The sequence below is a fragment of the Balearica regulorum genome, chromosome 17 (assembly GCF_011004875.1).
Source record: "Balearica regulorum gibbericeps isolate bBalReg1 chromosome 17, bBalReg1.pri, whole genome shotgun sequence".
Lineage (NCBI taxonomy): Eukaryota > Metazoa > Chordata > Aves > Gruiformes > Gruidae > Balearica > Balearica regulorum.
Window position 1 is genome coordinate 13,046,772 of NC_046200.1, and position 27,037 is coordinate 13,073,808.

A 27,037-nucleotide genomic window follows, 5' to 3' on the forward strand; every position below is an offset into this window, starting at 1 on the left:
TCAAAAGCATATGTCTTTTTAAAATCACTTGCTGAATTTTTAGCTGTGTGGGTAGTAGAAAAAGGCTGCCTGATATTAACTTTGTTACAGATGTTCCTTGAAGAGAAAAACAAACGAACGAAGCCCTCAACTTTTGCTTTATGGACAAGAGCAAAGTGGGGCTGTTCCTGGCAGTAGTTTTGAGAGTCTGTTGGGGAACCTGTCTAAAAAGAGGCACCTGAATTGTGAGCTGGAATACTATCTGACACCACATTTCCTTCTGTTTGTGCTGTTTCCATACTGTGAACACAGCAGATAATGTTGTAAATATTTCTGGTTCATAGGTAATGAAAACACTGGATTTGTATGAAGTCCTTAGTAAATTCTTTGTTATGCATCTGGGGGGAGAAGGCGGCTCTGTTGTCACAAACAGGCCCACAGGAACATGTTATTGGGGAAGATCACCTTGGTTGTCAGACTTCTTTACCTGCTTTGAGGTTTGTGGGTATGAAGGGGTGGTTACTATAGAGAAAAATTACAGATACCCTTTCTAAGCTGGGTTTAATGCTTTGGAAGAGCTACATGGTGCTCAAAAGTAGGTGTGAGATTAGGGACTATATTTGTGTCAACCTAAATGAGCATATCAGAAGTATCTCAGATGTATGCCTCCTCATTCTGTTCCTGCTTTTTTAAACAATCATTGGATGAAAATGTAAAAAGCAAAACTAAAATTAAGCATGCTGTTTCACAGGTTTTAAAACTCCATGGAGTTTGATGAAGCAGGATTACTAGTGCTGGCCTTCATGGAAATGTTCATTGAGTCGTGAGCTTTGGATTAGGTGCAGAGGAAAGATGGCACTTTGCCTTTGAACAGTAGGGTTGGAAGTACATTCCCAGGATATCTCCACAACGCAATTCAGAATAATGTTCCTTTTAAGAAAATTAGAGGATCAGTGTCACTTTTACCTTGTATATTGTGCTTTTCCATAGGAAGTTTATAAACAGGAATATAAATTAATATTTTTGGAGGCAGGGGAGGATTATAGTTACTACTTGGCTGCAGGTCAAGATGGATCAGTGCCATAGGTGCCACTAGTTCCTCACTTCAGTGCCTAATCATCACTCTGCAATTACTGAAACTTAATAATCAGCCATAAGGTCTTTTTGGAGAGCAAGGAGAAACACAATGTATAGGTGGGTTTTGATGCATTTGCATTCTGTCACATCTTATGATACCCCTCAGCTTCCTGCAGTAGCTGGTGTGTCTTTGCCAGGAGGATTTCCAGTGAACGTGACTGGTACGGTTTCCTTTGGAAGGCTGGCATGTTGCTTGACTTCATACTTGTTGAAATGTTCCTATGACTAAATCTAATTGTTTGTTTCTTGACTTTAAGCCCACTGGTTTTATGTTTGGTTTTGTTGGGTTTTTTTAAAATAAGTTTATTGTCTTATTCTTGACACATAAATAACTAGTCATAGAGGAGTTGCAAATGGAACTATGTTTCCTTGTAAACTACTGCTTCTAATCTGGGAAAAAAAGTTGCTTCAGTGAAGGAATGTATCTACAATAAGACCTGCAAGTTATTAGTTTAATTTTGTGTCCCAGGGGCACTGTGATCACCTTAGTAAAGTTCTGATTCAGGGTTTTTTATTAGCGTGAGTAATCTTGTTAACACTAAATGACCTGATGCACACACGTGAGCACTGGAGAATACTGGATCAAAGTATGTATGTGTCAGGGTGATAGTCGAAGCGGATTGCTAAGCTGAATACTTGGCAAAGGAAAATTCTTGCAGTTCTTTTTAGAAGTTGTAGGTAGTGAAGAGCTGTGATTACATCCAAATAGCATGCAAATGGTAATAAAAATGGTGTGCGTCATTGACTTGAATGTTCTGGGAAGTAATTTCTTTGAGAAGCAGAGGGAAAAAAAGTAGTATTTGAGGAACTGGTGTATGTCTCAGCCACTAACTATATGACTAGGCACCTTGTGTGCTTATGTCCTGATTACGTTACCCGGCTTTCCTAGCAGACACTGTCCTGATTCCTGAAGCTGGTCTCCCTGCCCACGCGCCTTCAGGGAGCGCTATCCTGATATCGGAGAGTGTTTTCAAATGCTCAAAAATACCTTTCTTTGCTACTGAAGGTCACTGGGTACGTTCTGTTTCTGTTAGGTACAGGTTGGGTCATTTTGCTTCTTAGAAATTTGCAGAAAGGACATGAGAAGACTTGCTGCTTCTAGACCAAAGTGAAATCTCAGAATTCTGAGTACATTGGAATCAATGATTAATTAAGCAAAGACTGTAGTACAGTTGCTTTTTTGTGGTCACTTTCAGCAAACTTGAGTAGCTTGAATTTATGTACCAGATAGTTTATTTTAATGCTTAAAACAGTGAGATACACCTAAATGCTAACACACTAGGAAAAACACATGTATGTTGCTTTCAGTTATGTAACATTAGCTGGAAAAGTAATTCTTAATAGTCAAAGAAATGACACTGAAAAGCTTAAAATATGGAGGTTCAAGAGTCTTTCTCCAAAAGTCAAAGTACCCACTTCTGTGAAGGAATGGACTCGTCATCCTAGGTTGTGGTCTGCTCGTGAGGGAATTACCTGCAAAGCCACTGGATGAAGTGTTTGCCTATGGCCCTGCTAGCTAGCCATGTGTAGCAATTAAAGGGAGGAAAAAGGCTCCTACTTCTTAAAAACAAAAATCCCCACCTGAAAACCCAAAATAATCAAACAAACCAGTATAACTGGAGCATGTGCCTACTTTGAGCTCAAAAGGTTTCTTATTCAGGACAGTTCTTATCGGCTGAATTTATCTGAGGATTTCCTTCTCAATGTTGTCTTCCAGATTTTTGGAGATTTTGTAGAGACTGAAATGAAGAAAGGGGACTCTGTGTGTTTGTCGTTCTTGGAAGAAGAATTCTGATGTAAAATTATTCCCCCAAAAATATTCATCTAAAAATGAATGCATGAGCCGTGTCACGTTGCTCCTCCTATGAGTGGAATCTGCTGCTATTCCACCCAGTTTCCTGTAGCTTGTTTTTCTACTTGAAGTGGAAAAGTTTGTCCTTGTTTTGGGAAGTACTGGAGTGTAGTTAAGAACTAATGTTAATTTTATATATTTCTGTACACACTTGAAAGGGGCCTGTAGTGTTGTAAGATGCAATTCAAACTGAATTTTACAAGCCATGCACTTGCACTTTATTGGAGTGTTGAAATTGAGATGCTTGTAGGGAGTGGAAACAGTGCTGTGTGTACTGAATGTGTGAGGTAAGGATGCTGGGCGGGCTGCTGGTTGTTTAGTGGACTTGACAAAGAAAGAAGTGAATATCTTAACTCTTCTGATACTATGCTCTGAAAACATCTTGTTAGCAGTTACAGAATTTGAGTGTGCAAGTATAACTGTGGTCTTGTACATGGATATAGTCTTAGATCAATGGAATATTTGGAAATGTGGGTAGTTCAGCTCTTCTTAAAGGCACTTCCAGTTGTGTTTTGTTGCTTCCTTTATATTCAGATGAAGATCTTTTCTGGTGTTGTTAATATAGCACCTATGGGTCATAACTGATAGCAAGAGAATCTTTGTGTAGACATATGTAGCAGAAGCAGTAATACATGCTTGTTAATTGTGAGGGCTGCTTAGGCTTGAAGGAATTGTGTTTTTCTTTAAATGTGGGGGGGGAGAAAACCAAAACAAACCAATTTGCTTGGTATAGTGGTGAGACTTGTTACAGCATTATCCAGGGTTCATCTAAGAGTAGTCTGCAGGACGTGTCACTATTATTGTTCCTCCTCCTGGCCTGACTGTTCCCATACTCTCTACCATCATTTTCTGGTGAAACTCCATGATGAGACCTGCTGTCGTCTTGCCCCAGCCACTAAAAGCACCATTTAGTGTAAGTGCGGAGTAGAGAATCCTTGAAACACCATAAGATAGCAATGGGCCAGAACTACAGCAGTAACTACGCGTCCATCGAGAGGGGGTCCCTTTGGCTGGGTTGTGTTCTGTGTTTGAGGGATGGGAGAGGAGGGGAGTAGTACACAAACTGCTCTGAGCAGAATTGCTTCGCTGGTTTAAGAACATAATCATCTTGCACTTGTGGTTTTCAATGCAGTTCTTCAGTATTAGTAAGAATTCATCCTTTTTTTTTCTAATCCCTTACAGGATCTCACAAATGAGGCACAAGCAGTTTTTTCCTCCAAGGCAAGGATTTTTCACTAGTAACTGTTGATTGAGAGCTTTAATTTCTAGGTAGGCAGTTTAAGGCATCTCCAAATGGCCTTACCTGAACAAAATGCTGACCCCACAGACCCTGAAAATCTTGAGTCACTTGTCACTTCCGTAAGTCACCACCAGTGTGATTAATGCCACTTGCATTTGAGGTCTTCAGAACATGCGGAGAGTCTTAAATACTGCTTTAGGTGTGCTTTTTGGAGGACAAAGAATAGAAATCTGGCATCTAGCAGAAATTGTTTCTTGATGTGTTAGTTCAGTAATGACAAGAACTTGCTTAGATTGACCATACCTCGAACTTGAGGTTTTTCTACTAATGGCATTCGACTCCCATAATTATCTGCCATTGTTTAGACCCTCTTTATTTCAGTCTTTCCTGTTTCTAGAACAGAGCTGTAATATTAGAATTTGTGACCTTGCCAACTTACCACGGTGGTGTGATTGGTACCTTTTCTGTCTTACACTGTCCCGTGCCCAGACCACATATCCAGTGCTGTGATGTGGTGATGCAAAGGGTGCTCAGAGTTAGTGCCAAAAGGTGCTGCGGGATCACATGGAGCAGTTGGTGATTGTGTTCACATTGACAGGACTCCAGTTACTCTCGATACACTTTCCATCCAAAGCTTTTTCTGATAAACGTTACTGGAAAGTAATAGTCCTGCTGAGAAGATTAACTTACTGTACAGCCTCACTATATATGCTTGTCCCAGTTGGAGGATGACATTATTACTTAGGGCTTAACTTTTAATTATTGACATTTAGTTTCCCATTTTAAATACTAATTTATCCTTGAATATTAGAGCTGCACAGGCTTTGTTTGTGGCAGGGAGGTTCATTTGACTAGAGATGGATAAATTGCTTTCTTCATCAGTTTGGTTTTATTGTTCTAAAGCCAAATAGATTTTTTTCACTTGGCTGAAGAATGCCAGACCTGAAATACTGCATTCTTTGCCCCTGTCTGCAGGCATGTAGTAAATATAGCACCTTTGGGTGAGGCAAATCAGCTGAGAATGAATAATCATTTAGTTCATCTGGCTTTTGTCATTTGTTTATACTTGAGTTTTTTGGTTTGGGGTTTTTTTTAAACTAAATGTTGCAGAACCTTTTTCTAGAGCTCTTCAAATAGCTTTAGTAGCTCAATAGTATGGCTCTGTGTTGAGAACAGTAGACAAAAATACAATTTCTTTGGTAATGTTAGCTACTAGCAGGAAGACTTCTGCTTGTATATTTTTTCCTAATAAATGAGAAAAGGAATTTGTTTGTATATTAATTCAGGTGTATATTAATTCAGATTTTGGCAATGTTACTATTGCAGTATGCTTTACTTGTGAAGCATTTTTCCTGGGGATGTGGCTACACAAGAACCTTTTCTATGAGGTTTTAAGCTTATTATTATTCCAAGTTCTCGGTGTGGTTGACTCTACTGAGAGGCTGGCTGTGGCTCTTTGGGGGTGTTGCTACACACGGTAGGAATGGGTGACTGCGGGCAGTTGCATCCTTAACCGTGAGCAGTCTAGACCTGATTTCAGCTGATGTGTCTAACTGGTTGCCCTCCTTTTTCATCTCTTCATTGCTTGTTCTCTCCCCAGTGGAATCCAACAATGTTTGACTTATTAATGCCTAGGACTTTCTCTGAAGTCACATATGTCAGCTGGTACAACATACTGAGCTAAATACTAGACTCAGCTTTGCCTATAAAAAGGACAAAGCTCACAATCGAGAAAGTGTAGTCTGAGAGCAAACTTCCATGCTCCTCCTATGCCTCAGCAAGTTTAAGAGTCTTTATAAAAAGTCAAAGAATTTGGCATTTAACCTCTTTTCCTGCCTTCCTGTCTTATAATGATACATAACAAGCCCAAGGGCTGTGGAGCACAGGAAGTGAGTATCTTCACCTAAAAAGCCACCATGAGCATTTACAGCCAGTACTCCTTTCAACTGTGCTTTCAAATGATGCCTTGATAGTCGGTGGTCTTTTCTGGACATGTATTTTTGTGTATTAGAATAAGGTATGAAACTTAAAATACTTTCACTAAATACTGATACTTGTTTTCCTTTGCAGAATACAGGAACGCATAGAGTCTCGGAGGACGAGAGCACAGGACAATGCTGCTGAAAGGAATCTGAGCCACAGAGCATGCTTTGTGCCACAGTTACCCAGGTAGGCTCCAGCAGAGAACTTGTGCACCTCTAATGAACCGCAGTTTGTTGTGCTGCTTACTCTGTTACTTATCAGCCTGAGCCAAGGAGACTGTCCCAGACCAAAATTGTACTCTGCTTTATCACTTGGTCTGGATGGCACTTGCAGCCTGAAACCTTCTAAAACCTTTTACGTATGTTTTAGCTTTAATTTCATCCAATTGCTAAATTTCAGCTGGTCTCTCTTGAAATGGTTTGTATCATGAGGTAGGCTGAACATTTTAGTGTACATTCTCAGAAGTCTTTTCTGCGCAGAGAAGATATGGTCTCAATAAATGAGGTGCTGAACTACATATCTGGAAGCAGTTTTGAGACTTGCTCCAGATGATTGTTAGCAATTACTCTAGATGACTCACCTGCAGATAGTCTGCTGGGTTTTAGAAGTCAAAAGCAGCAGGGTAGAGGCATCCAGTGTTGCTTTTGCACACCAGTCTCTAATGAACCAATGCAGATTTTTCAGGATTTTTTAATAGGAAATGTGATTTATTTTTTTCCCCTAAATAAAATTTTTGGGATGAATATTTAAAATCTCATTTCAGTGCAGGTCAGTTCTGTGCTGTCTAATTATATGCTTATGCTAAAGGAAGATGTTAAGGAGGTAAAGATCTCCCTTCCACCATAGAGTCTAGGAATTTTCAGAGCAATTCTGTGACCTGGGAGCCATCACAACCCAGTAGCACTAGCTGTCTTACAGCACTGAAGATATAAATAAAAATCATGTGATTGTGAAGTGTTTCTGTGGATTAGAAGCTAACTCTTCTACTAGCACCAGCTGGCAAGTGGGAGTAGAGAAACAAAGCAAACAAAAAGCAGAGAAAAGTAGGAGGAACAATGGTGATAGTCTGAAAACTGACACATTAGGAGACCAGCATGAAGAATAACAAACTGGTATCACAGGATGTTTTGCATAGCAACAGGACTCTTGTCTTCAAGTGGACTTTAGTGTAACTACAGCACTTGCTTCCTGTGTGAGATAGAGCTGTTGTACTCTGAATGCATTTTAATCTCTATATCTAAATTGGACTAATAATTAAAAAAGAATTAGTTGAAGGAAACAATAGTGAAGTCTATTGCTCCTGAAAGTGTTTCCTCTTATTTTGCCGTCAGAGAAGCAAGAACAGAAACATGTGTAAAGGAAATAGATTAAAGATGAACTTTTTCACCAGGTGCTGAATGCTGTCTACAAACTACTTTGTCGATGAAGGAAGAAATTGATTGGGAATTGAAAGCGCGAACTAGTTCATAATACTGTTCAACATGCGCAAAGGGGTGCCAAAGGACCCAGAAATAGCTGACCTGTTCTACAAAGATGATCCTGAAGAAATATTTGTGGGTTTACATGAAATTGGACATGGAAGTTTTGGAGCGGTTTACTTTGTAAGTATTGCTCTTTACCTCTTCTTTGGAAAACAGAACCATTTTAAGTAGCACTTTAGAGATTTTCAGCATTCTTAAAAATTCAGTGTCCTTTGGACCCTTAGTGCTTTGTGTGTATTAACTTTCTCATAACACATCTCAAAAATAAGTGTTTCCAGGGCACTCCTGAGCTCTTGACTATTACAGCTGTATTTACAGTCACAGTTTAGTGTTAATAGTGCACCCAACCAGTCAGGCTAAGTCTATGGTATCTTGTGCTGTCTGATGCTGAAAGTTGAATTTAAACAGTTGGAAATTAATTTGTCAAACTGGAATTTCAAGATGCTCTACTTGGTGCTCATAGGCTCGTAAATCATTGCAAATGAATAGATCCAGTGAATTAATGATTGAAAATGCATTTGGAGTTAAAAGCTACTTTTGTAATGAATTGGTCTTGTGGCTACTTGGGTAAAGATACGGTGGAAGTAGCATCAAATTGCCTTCAGGCTTTTGAATGGTTTCTCTGCTGCTCTGATAATTTAGTTAAAGATGTCTTTGAAATATCATTTTGTTTTGCCACCTTCCTTGTCCCCATATTAATCTCATAACATACTATCTTCAATAGCAAATGGTTACATGGCAAAAGCAAAGAGAAAGTCTTAAGAAGAATGAGAATTCCACCAGGAAGGATGTATTGCGTTAATTGATAGTCAAGAGGCTTTAATCTGGAAAGTGAGAACAACAGTGCTTTTACAATTAGTATCAAAGCCAAATCCAAAATACCGAATTTGGCAATAATTATAATGTAATTGCTGTCAGTGAAACTAAAATAGAATTCACTATGAAAAAATCAGAGACAAATTAAAGCTGCTTGGTAGCGTGGCCTGCCACTCCAGAAGATCAAGTTCACTAGAACTGAGATTTCTGAATATCAGACATTAAAGTTGTGAGGCAAGTACCCTTACACCTCTGACTCCAGAACCTGGCAGTAACTGGCATGAATTATTCACAAGCACTCCAATTCACTGTTTATAGTGTGTACGGTGATGGAAGTGCTGGTGGAACTGTTGTTAGAACAGGAGAGGAGCCTGACGTTCTGCATCAGATAAGCAGTGCATGTTTTGAGGGACAACAATGTAATTCCTCAATCTATAATCTGGTAGTAATGATGCAGGGGGGTTTCTGCCATGGGGATTGTCAGCAGTGGGAGAGGCACTTTTAAATATATGAGTAAGTGACAGGTTGGTAAAAAGTATAATGTTAATTGTACTACGTGTGTAAGAGGATGAAGCTGTAAGACTTACAATACGTGTAGATCCACTCCATAAGAAAAGCAAGGATATTTTTAGATGGGAGTAGGGAGGTTCTACCCAGTGTTTTTCAAAACCAAAGGGAAAGGGTGCATGCTATGCTTTAGGGTAAAGATGAAGTAGTGAAGGTGCTACCTTTATCATTTAGCTCTGGTGTTCAGAAGTTCCTCATCCTTCCAGAGGAAGAGCATAAGGAGTGTTAGAGATCCAATCTGCCAAGCAGGATTACAACTGGGATGTCACTGTGGTTAGGTAAAAGACTTGAGATTCCCTGATGCTTCTCTTCGTCCTTTCCCTGGATGCTTTATTTAAGTGGTCTGTGCTTTAAAAACATTGGAGAGTTTAGTCAGACTGCAGCTCCTTGCAATATCCTAGCAGCGACTGCATCCTCCAAGGTTGATGGTGATTTGCGGTCCTGTCTGTAGTAATATTACTGTGGTAACATAGTAATTAGATGCATCACCACTTTTCTGTGATACATCTGCACTTCTTTGCCACCGTTTGAAACTTAAGCTTTCCTTCCTGATGCATGAAGCACTTGGCATCCAGTGATGTGTTCTTGGGAGTCTTTGCCCTGTCCTGCTGTACATGTAAGTCATGAGCAGGAACTCGCCTGTTTGCAGTTTTCAGTGCACAGTGGCCCAGGATCCATCCGTTCACCTGAGGAAGGTCTCTAGCTATACCCTGCTTTGTATGGGTCATGCTAGAGCTTCTCCCTACCATGCAGAGGATGCTGTGTGTCTTTGTGTTTTCCCTCCTTTTTAAAAGTATTTGTAGCCAATCTTACATCTTGATTCTTGTGCATCTTGGAGTAAGGCAGAGAATAAGATCTTGAATTGTCATGGCAAGATTCCAGGGATTCTGGTGTGCTTGGCATCAAAAGAGGAGAATAGGTCAGAAGAAAACTTTGAAGGAAGAGGTCTTTCTAAATCATCCAAAAGAATGGGTAAGAGACTTCAGGTACATAAAAAGGGACAGGGCATGGATTGTTACGCTCTTGCTGCATCTCTAAGACCTTTTTATTTAAATTGGTACTGACACTACTACAAACAGCAAATACATTGATCTGTATCTTGTCACTGTTGTTATTGTGGATTAATATGATTATTCCAGTATAAATTAAATTTAAGCTCAATTTTTGCAAGCTGTTTAGTTTTCTGGTATACCATTGCCAAGGCTTGGCAAGATCATTTGAAATTTCTTTTAAGGCTTGAAAGAAATGATACTTCATATATTAGAAGGCTCAGAAAAAATATGTCACTTCTCACCAGGTTTTAAAGTTGATGCTAACTTGACTTGAAATCAACTTACAGTTTTTTATCAAGAAGAACCTACTTTTATCCATTTAAGAAATATGGAAAAGTGATAAAGCAGATGAGGGCAATGCAAAGGAGTTTTTTGCAAGCAAAATGTGCTTGTTTTCTGCCAAGCTTTTCACTAAAGATCTACAGGTATAGCCCAAACCACTTCAGCAAGTGGATATTTCTGTCAAGTGTGCTTGTACAGCCCTTTAAGTTATTTCAGGCAGGAGGATCCCAAGTGCTTGGTACAGCAAGAACTTCACCTACAACTGTGAGAACCTGACAGTGAGCCATTCGGCAAAAAATTCCAGCTGAAATGAGAGATACTGTCTTCATGTGAAGATACTTGGAAATTTCTTTAGAACACCAGCATTAATTAATCTATTTGAGTAAAATACTCTTGATCTTGTATGTGCTGAATCAGGATGATGAATGGTTAGAAAGGGTTTTGCCTTATCCAGAAGTTACTTGTTTTCAGCTTTCTCTAACTCATTGGAGGAGGAGTGTGTGCTGTGAAGAGTGTGTCAAGTCCCTTTAGTAATTCCTGTGCTCTCTTGGTTCACCCAACATAATTTGTCTTTGAAGTCACTGTATGCATCATGAAATGTCTTTCACTAATACTTTACTTGCAAGTATAGTAGTCATCCTCTCAAGCAGTAGAAAGAAGGATTTACCACATTTAGCTTCTATTGTATTTTAAGCTTTTAACTGTCACTAATTTTTTGTGCCAAAAATGGTAAATGGTTGGAGGTACTGGGATTTCGACAACTCTTTTAAGACTAAAACCTCCAACTTTTCTGTCCTTAACGTGCAGAAATGAGGTCAGTGCCAATCCAGGCAAGTAGAGACTTTTCAGCCTCTAGTCCCATCCCTGTATCATACAGACTGCAGAAAAGTAGAATTTTGATGACTGAGTAGTATTCATTGCAAACCTGAGATCTGGTGCAGTGAAAGGAAGGTTGCTTTTTTTTAATTGAGATAATTTCCAGTTTCAAGAAGATGCTTCATTCTGGAATTTGAAATAGATGTTTAAGAATATCAATACTGTCTGGGAGCTTTGGATGAAATTATAGAGATTTTGATACATATCTTTGTTTCCTTGAAAAACATTTTTTCCAAAGGTTGATCTAAAACTGGTTTTACTGCAATTCCAATGAAACTGTATTTTGCATGTTCTCAGTAGCTGCAATGTTGGGCCTTGATTTGTGTCTCAGTAGAGAGGTAGCGAGTGCAGTAAGGGCCAAGGGAGGAACGATGGATATGGAAAGATAGATAAAGTCAGGAAAAAGTGTTATAATAGTTGATTGGTAAATCTTATCATGAGGAAGAAGTCTCTGCAGTGTAGGAGCTTGCAAGGATGCAGCAGAGGAGAGAAAAGCCTGCATTTGCCAAGGGCACAGCTCACTCCATGGGGAGGGAGGGGCAGAAATGAAACTTCTTTCAATCTATTTCTCTCTCCTTACTCCAGGCTACAAATTCCCACACTAATGAGGTGGTGGCAGTCAAGAAAATGTCCTATAGTGGAAAGCAAACAAATGAGGTAAGATGAAGAAAGCCAATTCTGCATGCAGAAGCTCTTGCAACCCTAATGTAAATGTGAACAGTGAAATTAGCTGCGTATTTCATGTGACACTAGTAGACCAGCTTCTTAATGCTGTAGTTGTTCACTTCCATAGGAATCATGGAGATTTGTGGAGGGAAAATGAGTTTATGCAAATTTTAACAAGTAGTTCAGTTTAAGGAAGCGAATGGGAATTCAGAATGCTTGTAGAGTGGTTATTTCAGTAGTAAGTGCATTAAGAGCACGCCGGCTACTGGACCCATAACCATAGCTCTTTGAGGTGTCAGCTGGAATGTATAGCTGATTTGAAACACTTTTCAGGATCTATAATCTAAAATTACATAGACCTTTTATTCAAAATACCAGTCTCGCTTCAATTGTTGCTTTTTAGTTGCTCTTCTTATTTCTTTGTGTTGTGATGCTCTGTACTTGGATTGACTCTGTTCTTTTGGATTGGTGGGTTGAGATGCAGTAAAGAATCTGTTTGTGAGGAGAAAACAGGGATGTTTTAAACTCATTTTGCCTTGCTTACCTGCTGGTCTCCTGCATGCGCTGAGGCCTTCCAAATGTGAGCTGCCTTGTGCTGCTTTACAGAAGGAAGTGAACAGCTCGCTGCTACCATCTGCAGCACATACTGTATGTGGTGGTGCCTGGTTTGGGTTTGTTACGAGGTTTGAGACCACTGGACAGTTCAATAAGCAAAACAGTAGCAATGCCTTAAGTAAAATATATTGCAGATAGAATGAGGAAAAAAAAAATACTGTGACCCTCAAGCTATTTAAATATGTCTTGGGGGGCTCTTAATACAGTAGAGATCCAGACAACTTTAGTTGTGTACAGTTGTGCTTTTGCAACTATGACTCTTACTGTCTTCACATTGTAAAATAGTTTTATGGTTGCTTTTCAGACTGTACTACAGTGTGTGGTGAATGAGAGTATGTAGGGGATGAAGGAAAGAAATGTATTTATGCCTTTTTGGTTTTTTTACTAGAAATGGCAGGATATCATCAAAGAAGTCAAGTTTCTACAACAGCTGAAGCACCCCAACACCATAGAGTATAAGGGCTGTTACCTGAAAGAGCATACGGCATGGGTGAGTGATGTAGAGATCTCCATGAGCGGAAAATGTACAGTACAGCTATCAAATACTCAGTACATGCAGTGTCTTTACATGCAGCAGTATTCATCCCATGCTGCCTGTAGCCCCTTTCATCTGTAGAAGCTGCCAGGTAATTTAAAGGGAATAGATAGTTAGGATATTGGAACAAATCCCTCCTTCACTGAGGCAGGCCTCTCTGTTCATGCAGATTAAACAATTATTATGGAACATCCTCTACAACATCTCCCCATAGACTTCCCGGTGCCTAAACCTTCTTTCCAACAATGAAAAATGTCTTGACGTTGCTGGAATGTTCAGAACGTTTCATTTTGTTCATTGCTTATTGCATTTCTCATGACTTAAGGTTTTATTTGCCTCTACTGTTTCTCATCCATTCAAGTACTGTTTTGGAGGGGGGATGACTGTCTACCCTATTATTTAAAAGCATGCTTTTTTCTTGCAGTTGGTTATGGAATACTGTTTAGGATCAGCTTCTGATTTGCTAGAGGGTAAGTTTCATATAGTCTTTGATTTTCTTTTTGCTGGTGCCCCTTCTGAGTATAGTGGGAGGCTATTTTCTCACAGACTGGTATTTTGCAGATGGTAGAGGCAGTCTGTCTATACTACTTTACTCTGTACTTAGAATGCCTGTGTTTGTGATACTGAGGGTAAGCTGAGACTTTCCCAGGAGGCCAGTGCTGTGTATAGTTGGCATGCACATTTATGTGTTGTAAAAGGTAGGTATAAATGTATATGGCTATGTTTCTGTAATTTGTGCCTTTTGATGACTGAAGCAGACTGCCTGTTTTCTGAATATCTGTAACAAAAACCTGCAGAGTTCACCTTTATTCCTACAAACTGCAAGACAAGGACAATTACAGATGATTTTGTAGAACAGGAGACTGATATGACCTCAAAACTTACAACAGCAGGACCTGCAGGGGAATAGGGAGTCTAAGCTGAAGCTTGCAAACACTAGCACTCTGTGGGCCATATCTTTTGTATCTAAGGTATGGTCAGTCAAAGGCACGTGCTGTTCATATTTAGGGATATGTGCAAGGTGTTTCGAGGCATCTCTTTGTAGCTGTATTCCTCATTTTCCTGGCTTTTTTTTGTCTATTGGGGAAGAAAAGTGGCAGGTTTTCCTTGCTAAGGACCAAATGAGTATTTCAAATGCTCTTGGCAAGCTGCACTCAGACATGACTCCTGGTGTTAACAGTAACTGTTGGCCCTAGCAGGAATGTGAAGACAAATGTGGTTTCCTATGACGTGAAATACATGCACAAGCTGCACATAGAGTTGCTAATGGCCATCAGGCCGTAGGAAACTAGCACGATGAAGACGATGTTCACCTCATAGCGGGCAAAATTGGTGTGGTTCCTTCTCTTTAAAAACACTTTCTCAGGAGATCACACTTACCTTCTGGTTTTTCTTGAATTTTTTTTCCGTAGTTCACAAGAAACCACTTCAGGAAGTGGAGATTGCTGCCATCACCCACGGTGCCTTGCAGGGGCTGGCCTACCTGCACTCTCACTGTAAAATTCATAGGTAAGGCTAGAGCTTGGTGGTACTTGGGTGTCCTTCCATCTTTCCCTCTCTGGAGTCTGAAAATTGCTTTGCTGTCTTTAAGCAACTTTAGTAAACGTTATTTTACCAAAATTTTCTCTAATGGACTTGTCAGTACTTCTAATGTCAGGGTAGATTTATAAATAAAAACTGTTGGCTGCTAAGGACAGCATTTTTCTAGTTGTTGAAATAATTTAATGTGGCTATATTCAGAGCTGAATTCTTTTCTACATTAGCACTTTTTCTCTGCGGACTTTGGTAACAAAGAATATACCTGAATGTTGGCTGACTGACAGAAAAATATCACCCTAAATTTGCCAAATAAAGTGGAGTGATAGAGCTAGACTATTTTTAAGACTAGTTGTTGTGAGAATTTTTTTTACATATGAGTAAGTAAAACTTCATGCTTTCAGAAATCAGTGGATGAAAGCATAAGTGTAAAGGATAGAGCTAGCTTAGGAGAAATCAGAGCACATAGGCAGAGGAAGATTTTCATAACTGGCTGCTCCTGGATACCAGCTCCTAGATCTGTCCTTCTTAACATGGTATTTTTCAGGAGTTTGGATTTTTTTACTTGTTTGTCAATGTCATGTGTTCTCATTTTATGGGTTTTTTGTCTGATTTTGGGTGCTACTGATATGTCAGGGACTTGTGAAATGGGTGAGAACTAGATTAATGTGAGTGGGGATTCAGAATGAAGCAATTTGAGACTAATTTATGGGGCTAAAAGCCTCTTTGCCATCCACTGGCAAGCTTGAGACAAAAAAACCTGATGTATCTGAGGCTGTGACAGTGAGGGATTTTGAGAGACAGGAATTATTTGTCACTTGTTAGAATAACTATTTGGGGTATATCTATATATGATTTAATAACCATGTATAAGTGAAATATTTAATTTAAACATGAATGCCAATTTATGAAAGTAAGATGATTTTTTATCAGCCCTTTGCATATATGCCCTTATTTGAGCATAAAAGTACCAATTTTGGCATATTTTACGTGCTTTGAAAGTGCATTGAATTCTTATTTATAGTAAATGACTCCCTGTATGAACAATATTGAGAATTAGTTTTTCTCAATGCTCATTAGAACTTTCTAACGTGATGCAATTAATGTGTTGTAAACTCAGCAATTTCACATACTGAATACTAGCTACTCTGTGGGAACTTCCCATTAGTGTGCTTATTGTGTTTCAAGAACAAAGCCAGCTATTTCTCTTTTAAACTGGAAAAAGTGACTTTGCTGTTGCAGCGTGCTGAGAGTGGCCGTAAGGAAGGTTACTGCTAGAGGTCCCGCAAAGGTCTTTCCCACCTAGCTGGTTTTCTTCCAAGGGGTATTCTGCTTTTTAACTTCTGAGATGGGAAGACAAGTCTTTTTTCTCAGAAAAGATGACCAAGAAAAGATTGCTGGTTGTCTGATAGATGTACCTTAAAAAGGAGAGGTGAGAGAGTGCCATTTCCTGGCGAGGAGGAGCACTCCGCTGATGCGCATAGCTGCAGTGGAGCTGCACGCCTGGAGAAAAACACCGGTGCTGGCCTCTGCTGTGGCATGTTCCAGTAGCACCCAGAAAAGTCAGTTAAATGCTGAATGAGAAGGGACCGAAGCTGGCAGGTGGGACAGCTTTGGTTTCCCTGCCCAGCACGGAATGCGAAACGAGACCTAGAAGGGAGGGACACCTTGTGGAGATGCAGGAATAAAGCAAGTCTCTGAGCTCGCCTCCTGAGCTTCCCGAGCATCTCTGCTACTGCTTAGCTCTAATGGCACGCTGTGGGATGGCAAAGGATGAGATGACTTTCTGTTTAATCACAGGCACGAGGCAAAACTAAGTGAGCAAATGTGTTTGAATCCGTTGTTGATTGTTGTGCAGTGAAGGCAGCAGCAGTGGAAATGATAGCACAGAGCTTGTGCTGTCTCTTGTGCTTTTGAGGTGTTCATTCTTGCACATATGAGACATCTTTAGCACTTGTCCTCCAGCAGGAGTGACAGATGCATAGACACAAAACGTGAAGGCATGTCAGGATGTAATGGAGTAGCACGTGTGTGGAAAAACTCTCTAATATTAGTTTTGAAGCAGTATTTTCCTGGGAATGGGGATATGGTGGTTCTTATTCTGGCTCTGCTGCTGAAATACTGTAGGTAAATTCCTATCTCTGTGGCTCTTGATCCCAGCTTTGCCTGTCCTGTGTGCTGCCTTTGGAGACAAAGGCATCTCACCAGTGTTTGCATCATGGTAAACTTCAAGGGTCTTTCAGCTTGCCTGTTCTGTGGGTCTGCAGTGATAGTGGATTTGTATTTGATGCACAAGTGATTATGCTTTAACTGTTTTATGATAATTCAGTGTATGCTTTGTTTCCATTCCCATTTCTCTAATTAGCTTGATTTTCACAAGGTCAGAGTGTGAGTACATTTGGCAATACATGGTAACTTGTTTGTGTTGGACGTCTACTACTGATAAGTGGTTTTGGTGTGTAAGGAATTACAGTTGAGCACCAGATAAGAAAAGCTGATATTTTTCCTGATGGATTTTTTGCCTAAAGATACATTATATTTTTTGAAGAGATGGCAAAGAGACACTCCAGATCGTATAGTGTATACAGCCTAGCTGACAGGGATCCCTTACACATATTCCACTTATGTTGGGGGTCTGCTTTTGCAAAAGCCAAATAGCTTTGCCCATGAAAAGGCATCTGTGGCATACCTAGTATGCAATTTTCCTTTTGTTATTGAAATGCTCTATCAGGATTTTAAGGAACTTTCACTATATTCCGATTTTCAGCTGACAATGTGTAAGTAGCCTTGAATTTCTTAAAGCAATCCTCCTTTTATGTCAGATAGGTGGAAGGAAAAGGTATTTTGGTTATAACTGACAACTCTGTCTCAAACTTTGGTCATTGCCAAGTGTCTTGGAAGGTATGCAGATTGAGTTAACCTTTCTCAGCATTTCATGGGCAGTTAATTTGAAATTATCCTGCTTACTGCCAGAATTTAGGAATTTATGGTGCCAGCGGTGTTGAATATACCTTGTGCCTTTTGTATTTCAGTAGTGTCATTATTGTTAATCTCTTAAATGTGTGAATTATCTGAGAGATGTAGAAAGGATCAGGTAAGGGAGCCTAGGGCGTTTGAAAGATGAAAATTGTATGTCTGGTATTGTTTAAGGGTGTCACAGCTGGGTATTAGGATACATCTCTCCTGGATCTCAGTTTGGGGCCTCAACCTTGCAACTGTGGCTCATCTCTTCTTTTCTGTTGCGCCCTGCCCTTTTTGGGTACAGCCAGGCTTCCATTCCAAAAAACTTCATGCATCTGATTTCTCTAGCCTTGTGTAATGCTAGACTTCTAAATATTCTCAGGTTTTTATGAATGTTGTTAGCAGACTTCTGTGTGTTTGTAAATTTTTGAAAGTTATTCTGCTGTAACCAGAAGTATATTTTTCTTTTTTAAAGGGATATTAAAGCTGGAAATATTCTTCTAACAGAACCAGGTCAAGTGAAACTAGCTGATTTTGGGTCTGCATCTATAGTTTCCCCTGCCAATTCTTTCGTGGGAACGCCTTACTGGTGAGTAAAGCCTGCAATACCTCAGTCCTTTATAAGACTGCTCTCTTCCATTTCCAGCACTTTACAATCTGGAAATAATATCTGTCATAAAACTTTTATTAACTAAGCAGTTTTCTTAAAATCTCTGTGTCCAGCTCTTCAGGAAATGTGTTCTTCCTCGGTGCCCATGAGTAGAGGTAGGCTGTGCAGTAGCCATAGGTAATGAAACTAAGACAACCACATGGAGAAAAGGAATCCTGTTAATCTGGAAGTCACACAGCTACTTAAATTCTGTTTTGAAGAAACTTGCTTAAGGGTCACTTGAGTTGCTTGGCATTCCTAACATAGTGGACCAGCATAGCTTTATGTTCCACTTATTTTGTGGTGGATGCCCCAGGCATTGATGGGAGGTCACCTATCGCCCAACCTCTGGTCAAGTCCATTGGCAGGAAGCCTGCTTCATCTTTGAAGAGCAAAAGTTAGGAAGCTGAATTTTTGCAGGTTGGGCCTGCTGCTTATTTTTCCTCCGAGTCATCCCTTTATCCTGGACCACAGTATTTCCCCACTGTTCCGGATTTCCCTGTTCCTTTCATAGCTATGCTCACAGGCTGTGTATATCTGCTGGAAAATTTTCCCAGTGTGCCAATGGAAAACCCACCATCTCTGGTGAAAGTGAAAGTGATGCCTTTAGGACTCTCCCAGCCCTTGCTGTCTGCCTGCAGGTACAATACCTTTGAGATTAGTGTGGGTCTCCCATGTGCCAGCATGTTTAGCTAACAGCAAGATGATCAGGTTGGCCTCTTATTTACTTTCCATCCTTAAACTGCCTCTTGGAAGAGTTACTAGTGTAGGCCAGCGTTGTTTCATTTCAGCATGGCTTTACTCAACTCCATGCTGGCTCTTCAAGTTCTGGTCCGCTGCGCTGCTGAAGATAATGAAGCCATCTCGTGTTAAGCTATGTGCTGGGAGTCACAATTTGTATTTCCTAACCCGTGTGTTTTGCACTGTGGTTGGTAGGATGGCACCAGAGGTGATCCTTGCTATGGACGAGGGACAGTATGACGGAAAGGTGGATGTCTGGTCTCTTGGGATCACATGTATTGAGTTAGGTGAGTAAATACTGGGCAGCTAAGACAAATAACTGTCTGCAATATTTATTAGGAAATCCTGAAAAAATGGAAGATTCTTATTCCTCTTTTTCTTTTTCTTCCTTTAAAAAGCCTGACTTGGAAAACACTGACAGTTGAGTTAAATCTCTTACTGGCAAATCAAGAGCAAGCCACTAATGCTGCTGTGCTTTAATGTTAATCTGGTGTGCTCAGTTATTCCCTTAATAACTAGAGGATTCTAGTCTTGTATAAAAAGAAACTGTAGTTTCTAGTCTGTATTTTTCAAGCTGGGTTTTGAAAAAGTTGTTCCAGCTATTACATCAAGGGAACTGGTGTCCTAAGAATTGTGTGTCAGAAGGGACCTACATTTAATTTTCAATTCTTCTTGCTTCCCCTCTCTCTGAAACAAAATCTTCAATCTCAGCTGAAAGTTTGTGACATGAATCAACATGGACAGGTTCTTTACATGAGAAGAAAAGGGTTTGCACTGCAAAGGGCAAAAGATACGCATCCACACAACCTGAAGCAGATGTAGATGTGATAGCAGGTATACAGAGCAGATGTGTGCACTTTAAGTTTGAATATTGATGTTGCATGTGCTGAGTAGATTACTTTCAAAGATATTCCTGATATGGATTACACTTAACAGCAATACATCAAGAACTTATGGTGAGGGCAAGTTCACTGAAAATGTTATTTTAAATGTTTAATCAGGAGAAATATAGATGAGATAACAAAGAGGAGGACATACAAAATGGGAAGAAATGTTGACCCTGATGTGGAGATAGTAATGGTGTAAATGATTACTAACTTCCAATGTTGTATTTCATGTGGCAGTGCTAACACCTTGCTGATACAGTCTGTATTTTGATACAGAGAGTGCAAAAATCAGAAGTTCTAGACTTCTGTTCTTCCACATAGCCACTGATATTTTTGTGGAGTTTATACTAGTTATGGCCTCCCAAGGAGTAAATCAGTGGTAGAGTAGATATTATGCTACCCTTCATAGGCACTGAGTCTTGATACTAGAATTTCTACGGAGCTTTTCAGTCAAGAACCTCAAAGCCATTTTACGTAGTTGATGGATCTGCTTTTTTTAATATTACCCTTTTAAGAAGTATTAAACTTTTTTTTAAACTTTGAGCTTTGCATGATTCCATATCCAAACATGGGGTCAGGTAGCAGTGGGAGGAATCTCTTGTTGAGCACCACTTGGCTTTCTTTGAATGCTGATGTCTTACTTTTGGCTACATAAGAAATTAGTGTTTAAAGAAAAGAAGATGCGGTGGTTTGCATGCATGCTGCATGTCAAGGACAAGTGATTGCACTGACCTGACATGAACTTAAAAATCCTGGCGTGAGGGGCTGATTGGCATGACTGACCTAAGATACCTGGTGGTGAAAAGTAGCTTTTCCCAGTTTCCGTGCGAGATCTGCTGTGCTTTGGAAAGGTCAGGGACAGGTAGGTAGGTGTCCTCTCGGTGCAAGGACTAGGAAGAATTTTAGTTAGGGGGAGTTAACGACGCATCTGGCAAGTGGATTTGGCAAACTGTCCCGCTTAAGGTGACTGCTGATGACAAATGAAACAGGCAACCACCCTTTTCCCTTAATAGGGATGCTATAGCAGTGCATCAAAGATCTGTAGGGATTGATACATAAATTTCCTAGCTCTGACCTGCTGTATGTCTAAGCGCTGTTTCAGTCAGCTTGTGCTGATTTTACCATAGCAGGTCAGGTGTGAAATGTTGCAGTTAAGGTAAAATTTACTGGAAACTCTTCCTTACAATTTGCATCCTGTTCTCTTTGGATTTCATCATCCCCTCTTCAAGTGAATAGCAGCTTTCCTTGAGTGGATGTCCTGGTCTAACCTAGAATATTAAAATAATTAGCTTACAATGTGATGACGACAGTATTGAGCTATTGATTTAGCAGCAATACCCTGCTCATACTTCCATATCTTTCTCCTTTTCTTTCCAGACTGCCTTATCACACCTTTCTCTTCTCTTTCTAGCTGAAAGGAAGCCTCCACTTTTCAACATGAATGCAATGAGTGCCTTATATCACATAGCCCAGAATGATTCCCCTATGTTACAGTCAAATGAATGGTAAGAGAGCTATTACCAGATTATTTTTTTTTTATTTCCCTGAAAAAGCTCTGCAACACTCTCTACATGGTTCAAGTCTGACAAGAAAAGTGTTTGTTGCGGTGTAGTGATTTGACTGCGTTCTCAAATAATGCTCTTGTGTAGGCAGGCTCGATTTTGACCTTCTGTCACTTTGGCTGAGCTACAATCTAAATGTGTGGAGGTGTTAATTATGGGGTTGTAGATGCTGCAGGAATTAAAATATTCTTGGATGCATTAAGCCAACCGTAGCTCAGCATCAGCAAAGTTTCCAGCTGCAAAAGATCTCTGACAGAAGAATTGTTAGCATTATAGTGCAGCTGAAATGTGGGGAAAGGGAGGGGAGAAGTACCCAGAATATAGAGGTAATTAGACTTTTTTTTTTTTCACTGAGTGACTTCAGAAGTCATCAGAGCTCTGTGGCCAGTAAATGTTCCCCATGCTACAGACTTGTACCAGAATCTGAGTGTTGACTCAAGAACGCTTTGTTGTTCTGTGGGAACAAAGGGCTTACCCCACTTCCTGTTCCCTGTACCCAAGAGCAGAATGCAGCTATGGAGAGATGCGTGGCAGAGTCTGCAGATGGCTGGAACCCAGAGCTCCGGGAGAGGTGTGAAGCTCCCCCAGTTACACTGCTAAGCATTTAAGTAGCATAATTGTTTCATTGCTGATCATTTTATCAAAAACACTCCAGTTTCCTTATTTCATGGTCTCTGTCTTGTCCATTTGTCAAGATTCAAAGAACTCGCTCTCCTATTTGCACACTGATACCCATGTTGTTCTATGCGGAATTTGCAATGCAGAGTAGAGACAGCTTGTGAATGCAGCGTGAGAATCAGTAGTCTTGATTGCAAGCAGTTTGCTGTCTGTGGCTTTGAGAAACAGGGAGTAAGCAAGGTGCCTTTTATGCCACTTTCGAGTTCAAAGGCACCTAGAAAATCAGTTTTCTTCTTCCCAGTTGTGATAGAAGCTCATCTATAGCCTAAAGTTTTGTTGAACTAAGCATTGTATCTGGGTGCTTTACTGAGTCAGTGTTACAAATCGTGGGAAGCTTCTAGAGAGTAGAGAGCCATTTCATCAGCTAACTTAACGACTGCATTTCTGGAGTTACCAATAATTTTGTTATCATCTATTTTTAAGTAGTTGATGTAAAATTGAAACTAGGAGTGACTGGTACACATAGTTCTTGCTTGGTTTTCAGTTTGTGGTTGGGGATAATTGTGTATCCGTGTTTGTTTCAACAGTCTTTAACTGTTGAAAGAACTGATGGGATCAACTCAGGATTTGGAAAAATCCAGTTAATTTCTCTGCCCTAGAACTTAAGAACACATTAGTCAAGGTTTGTCTTTTGTGCTAATAAGTTTGCCTGTATTCCAGATCCTAAGCTCTTTTTTCATTTAGAACTTTTTTTTTATTTACAGGTCAGACTCCTTCAGGGGATTTGTTGATTACTGCTTACAGAAAATACCTCAGGAAAGGCCATCGTCAACAGATCTGTTACGGGTAATTTTTCAAATCTTTTCTAGAAATTTGGGAAAAATCTGTTTGTCTACCAAAATAATTCTAAAGATGGTGAAAAAATATTTGTCCTTTCAAAAAAAAAAGTAAGTTTTGCTCTTATCTGAATCAGTAGAGTTTTGGGGTCTTTTAAAGTATTTTAGGCTGTTTAACTTTGTTTCCTGACTTTGCCTGTTACGTCAGTCACAATTCTTTTTATAACATGATGCTCAAGAGTCAAACTACTGGAGGAAAAAAGCAAAGGTAGGCTATGTGGTAAAACAGTTATACTGTTGAGTGAAGAGTTATTTTGGGGAGCAGCCCAGCACCCTGCTCCTCTTACACCCCAGAGCTCTGCAGAGCTTACATCTGTGTTGGAGAACTTGCCAGCGTCATGATGTAGTAGTGTGAGTAACAGGTTCTTTAGCTGAGGGAAGGACCTGTCAGCAGGAGGGAGGTAGAAGGATTTAACCTTGATTTTTATTTTTTTAATTTTTTTTTTCCAAAATAATGCTGTACATACTTTAACTGAAAGTATCGAGGACAAACAGGCCCAGAGCTGACTTAGTTAAATCTGTGCTGCAGAAGTGAATTCCAACCAATAGTTTTCTGCATAGGCAGGACTTAGGAACGTGTTTCCTACTGCTTTAAGGAAGGAATTTTCAGCAGCCTCTCTGTACTGTGCTGTGAGTAGGATGCCCTGAGTTGTGACCATGCTGCACTATGTGGTCTCTGAAAAAGCAGATAGAAATTAGAGGGGAAACTAGAGGGAGCCCTGTTCGCTCTCTAAATGTGAGCAAAGGGAGTGGGGAGACTTGGTGCGGCTTTGTGAAAGTGAAGACCTTTTTTGGAGCAGTTACGCAGTTTTGTGTAAAGTAATGTAACTTAACTTGCTGATGCTCTTTTTTTTTTTCTGCTTACCTTCCCCAGTAAGGAAAAATGTTATTTTTCTGTGGTGTAACAGACAATACTTGCTACTAAGCTTATATACAATTTCAGTAAGATTTAAGGCTTATAATTTGCTACAGGCTTTCTTTGTGGAAGTGATAGAAAATCTAAAGAGCCATTTTAATTGCTACTCAAAATCTAGACTTACCAAGTCTTCATAAGATGCATAGGCAATAGCAAATCTTTTGCAGAGCTCATAGTACTTTGAGAATTATGCTCCACATGATCAGAGGATTGAGCTCTTCATAAAGATTTAGAGATAGTGCCTGATTATTTAAAGGAACATGGGTATTAGAGATGGAGAGAGACTGGATGACTTAGGTTTATCTCCTGGCCAGAGCAGGATTGTTCTGTGTGGGGTGCTCTGAACTGTCCTGTCTTGTCAAAAAAAAAAGACAGATGCAGATGAAGTTCAGGAAGGTTATATTGACCTTTTTTCTCTAGTAATGCCAATGTGAGCATGATTAATTCTTTATCTATTCATACCTTTTGAATATGTATCTTTTCATGATCTTTCTGCCTGATCTCAGTTCAGCTCTTGATTTTGCTCTGTTCTTGTATATCGTTCATTTGGGCCTTTCTGATCCACTTTTTGGGTTTTGGGTTTATTTTGTTGTCTAAAGTTCCTCTGGCTGGATGGGCATGTCTGGCACCAATATGATGTCACTACAGGTGTGGTTATGTGGGAGCAGGGAAAGGCTGGCTCTGCTCTGCGGTGTTACAATAGGAGGGTTTGATGCTGTTCTTTAGACTGCTGTCTGGTGCAGAAGTCCTGACAAATTTATTGATTAGTACCAACTGTAGATCCCTCCTCATATTATTACTTACCAAACATACTCTGCATCTTTTTTTATTGTCTATTTCCAAACATCACATTTTTTTCAGCTCATCTGTCTAGTCATGCAGTGTTTCTGATCTCCATTTTCCAATCATTTCTTTGTTCTAGATGGGTTTTGAGCAATTCCTCTTGATTCACTAACATCTTGTAATGTTTGCTTCTTTTCTATATTCATGTATCATACTTAGCTGTTAAAAGTAGCACTAACAGAATAAGCCTATGTTAACTTCTTCCCCTAATCAAACCACCAAAACCAAAAGTCATTTATATCGCTTTAATAGTTTCTACACCGAACCCGATTAATAAGAACTTGTTTTGGAAGTAACTGTACCATTTTGGAAAGTGCCTTGTATAGGTTCGTAATCGCCAAAGGCATGTAGGAGGGGGACCTGTGCTGGGAGTGGTGCATCCAGAGTTTGCCAAAGTTTTGTCAGTGAATCATAAATCAGTTCCAGTTTAAGTCATCGCGCTTCAGCGTACCTGAGAAGTACAGGAACTGCTTGTAACTCCAAGGGCTTTTTGTTTGGGAAATTCAGGAGCAGCCTTCTGTTAAAAGGTAGGGATGTGTGAAATCCTGTCCAGCCCCTTTTCCATCAGGCTTTTTTTTGTTTTAGGTATTTCCTTTTTTAAAAAATTGATTAGTAGCCCTGCTATTGCTCTGGTTGCTGGACATAGCTGCTGGTGAGAATTGCATGGCATGCTGCTGTTCCACACCAGGTAAACAGGACTCAGTTTTTCCTTAAATATTTGAGCAGAGGAATTGCTAGCTCCACTGGGTGTTTTGCTTAATTTCCACAGTAGGTTAGATTGCTGCTCTGTGTCTACCTGACAGCCTTTTCATGCTGATTTTTGTTCTAAGGCTACCATTCAGCCTTTGTTTTATGGCTTCTCTTGTTGCTCTTTCAGCTCAGTAAAATGCATTTTCATGGATGTTTCTGAGCCTCTTGGTTCTTGAAGAGAGAAATCGAAACCCTGCGCTCTTTACTGAACAGCTAGCTTTGCGCTCGCTTCTGTCCTTGCTTTAAGCCTGGACCATAGAGAATATTTAACCCTCATGCCTTCACTCTCAGGTAGAGGCTGATGAACGAGCCTGTTTGTACTCTCTCTTCAGAGCCTGGTATTTTTTTTTTCCTGTGATACATTTGTGCTGTGGCACATAACCAGTGTTTTGTTCTCTGGTTCTGCTTGCAGCTCCCTGACAAGCCTTTGACCAGCTAATAGGTTTATGTTGTGGGTTTCAGAATGATTCATTCATGTGGATTGGCAGCCTTTCTGCTCTCTAGGAATAGTGTAAGTTCATTGAAGGATGTGATTTCACGAGTACCTTAGGTTGGAGTCTGTGCAAACAACTGGAAGTGAGATCTTATTCTTCAATCATGTATATTCAGTCTTTTTATTTGGTTTTAGACTTTCAGAACAGTACTCTAGATGTTCCTTCCTGCAGTAGCTCTCCCTAAAGCTTGTTAGATTATAAGATTGAAGATTTTTTTTGTCTTTTGAGGGTTTTTCACTTGTGTATGGTAAACAGGGATAGAGCAAATGTTTTGTGGCCACATTTTCTTAGAGAACTGAATTTTAAATGAGGTATTTGAGAATGAATTTGGTTTCCATACAGTATGCCAGATAAATAGTCAAATGACTGTTGTGATATTAAAATGCAGTTGAAATAAAACACAAAAAATAACTCCCTCCCCCAAACTACGTCACTAATAATTTTCATTTCTAAAATTGAAAGCGATTATAAAATTTGTTTTAAACACTTTTCCCCTATTTTTCTCAGTTTGCATCACATTCCCACGAGACTTGAGTTCTGTTTGTCGCTTTTCCAGCCAACTTGGCACATGCCTTTAGACTAACCTCTTCCTCCCTTTCAGTCTGTTTTGGTATTGCTTTTTGCTTGGGTGGTGGGTTTGGTTTTTTTCTTGTAATTTGGAGAAAGCAGACAAATTAAACAAATTATGTCCTTTAGCCATTGTTTCTTAGAGTTGCACAGTACCTAGCAGAAGGGTGTCTACATCTTTTATGTGTAATTTAGACAATTAGATAATGGAAGTGAGCAATCAGAATTGTGTTCTTATTGTGCAAGAACCTTTGGGTTTTCTCTGCCCTACAGTTTCCATGTGGTCACATCCTGATATCTGAGTAGTGCTTGAGTCTGAAGTACTTAATATTTCCAGTGAAAGGCATATTGGCACTGCTAAAGAATGTACATAAACAAATAGACACTAGGCACACAGGATGGATTTAAGTTCAGGATCCTTGTTCCAAATACATTCCTGCTTTCTAAAAATTATCTACAATGAGATAAAAATGGTTGCCTCTTTTCTAATCATAGATAAGGTGCAGATTATTGCTGTTTACAGAGAAATAAATGGT

General features: G+C 39.8%; 1 protein-coding gene across 4 annotated transcripts in view; it reads left to right on the top strand.

Annotated features, from left to right (window-relative positions):
- Positions 1-27,037, top strand: part of TAOK3 (TAO kinase 3) — a 92,164-nt gene that overhangs the window by 35,166 nt on the left and 29,961 nt on the right. For all 4 annotated transcript variants that reach the window (XM_075769809.1, XM_075769813.1, XM_075769812.1 and 1 more), the window contains 10 exons: positions 6,279-6,377; positions 7,582-7,792; positions 11,851-11,922; positions 12,935-13,036; positions 13,506-13,551; positions 14,494-14,590; positions 18,054-18,167; positions 19,164-19,255; positions 21,267-21,360; positions 22,800-22,881. In XM_075769809.1, coding sequence (XP_075625924.1) covers positions 7,673-7,792; positions 11,851-11,922; positions 12,935-13,036; positions 13,506-13,551; positions 14,494-14,590; positions 18,054-18,167; positions 19,164-19,255; positions 21,267-21,360; positions 22,800-22,881 — 819 coding nt within the window. In that variant the 5' untranslated portion in view covers positions 6,279-6,377; positions 7,582-7,672. The remainder of the gene's footprint in view (positions 1-6,278; positions 6,378-7,581; positions 7,793-11,850; positions 11,923-12,934; positions 13,037-13,505; positions 13,552-14,493; positions 14,591-18,053; positions 18,168-19,163; positions 19,256-21,266; positions 21,361-22,799; positions 22,882-27,037) is intronic.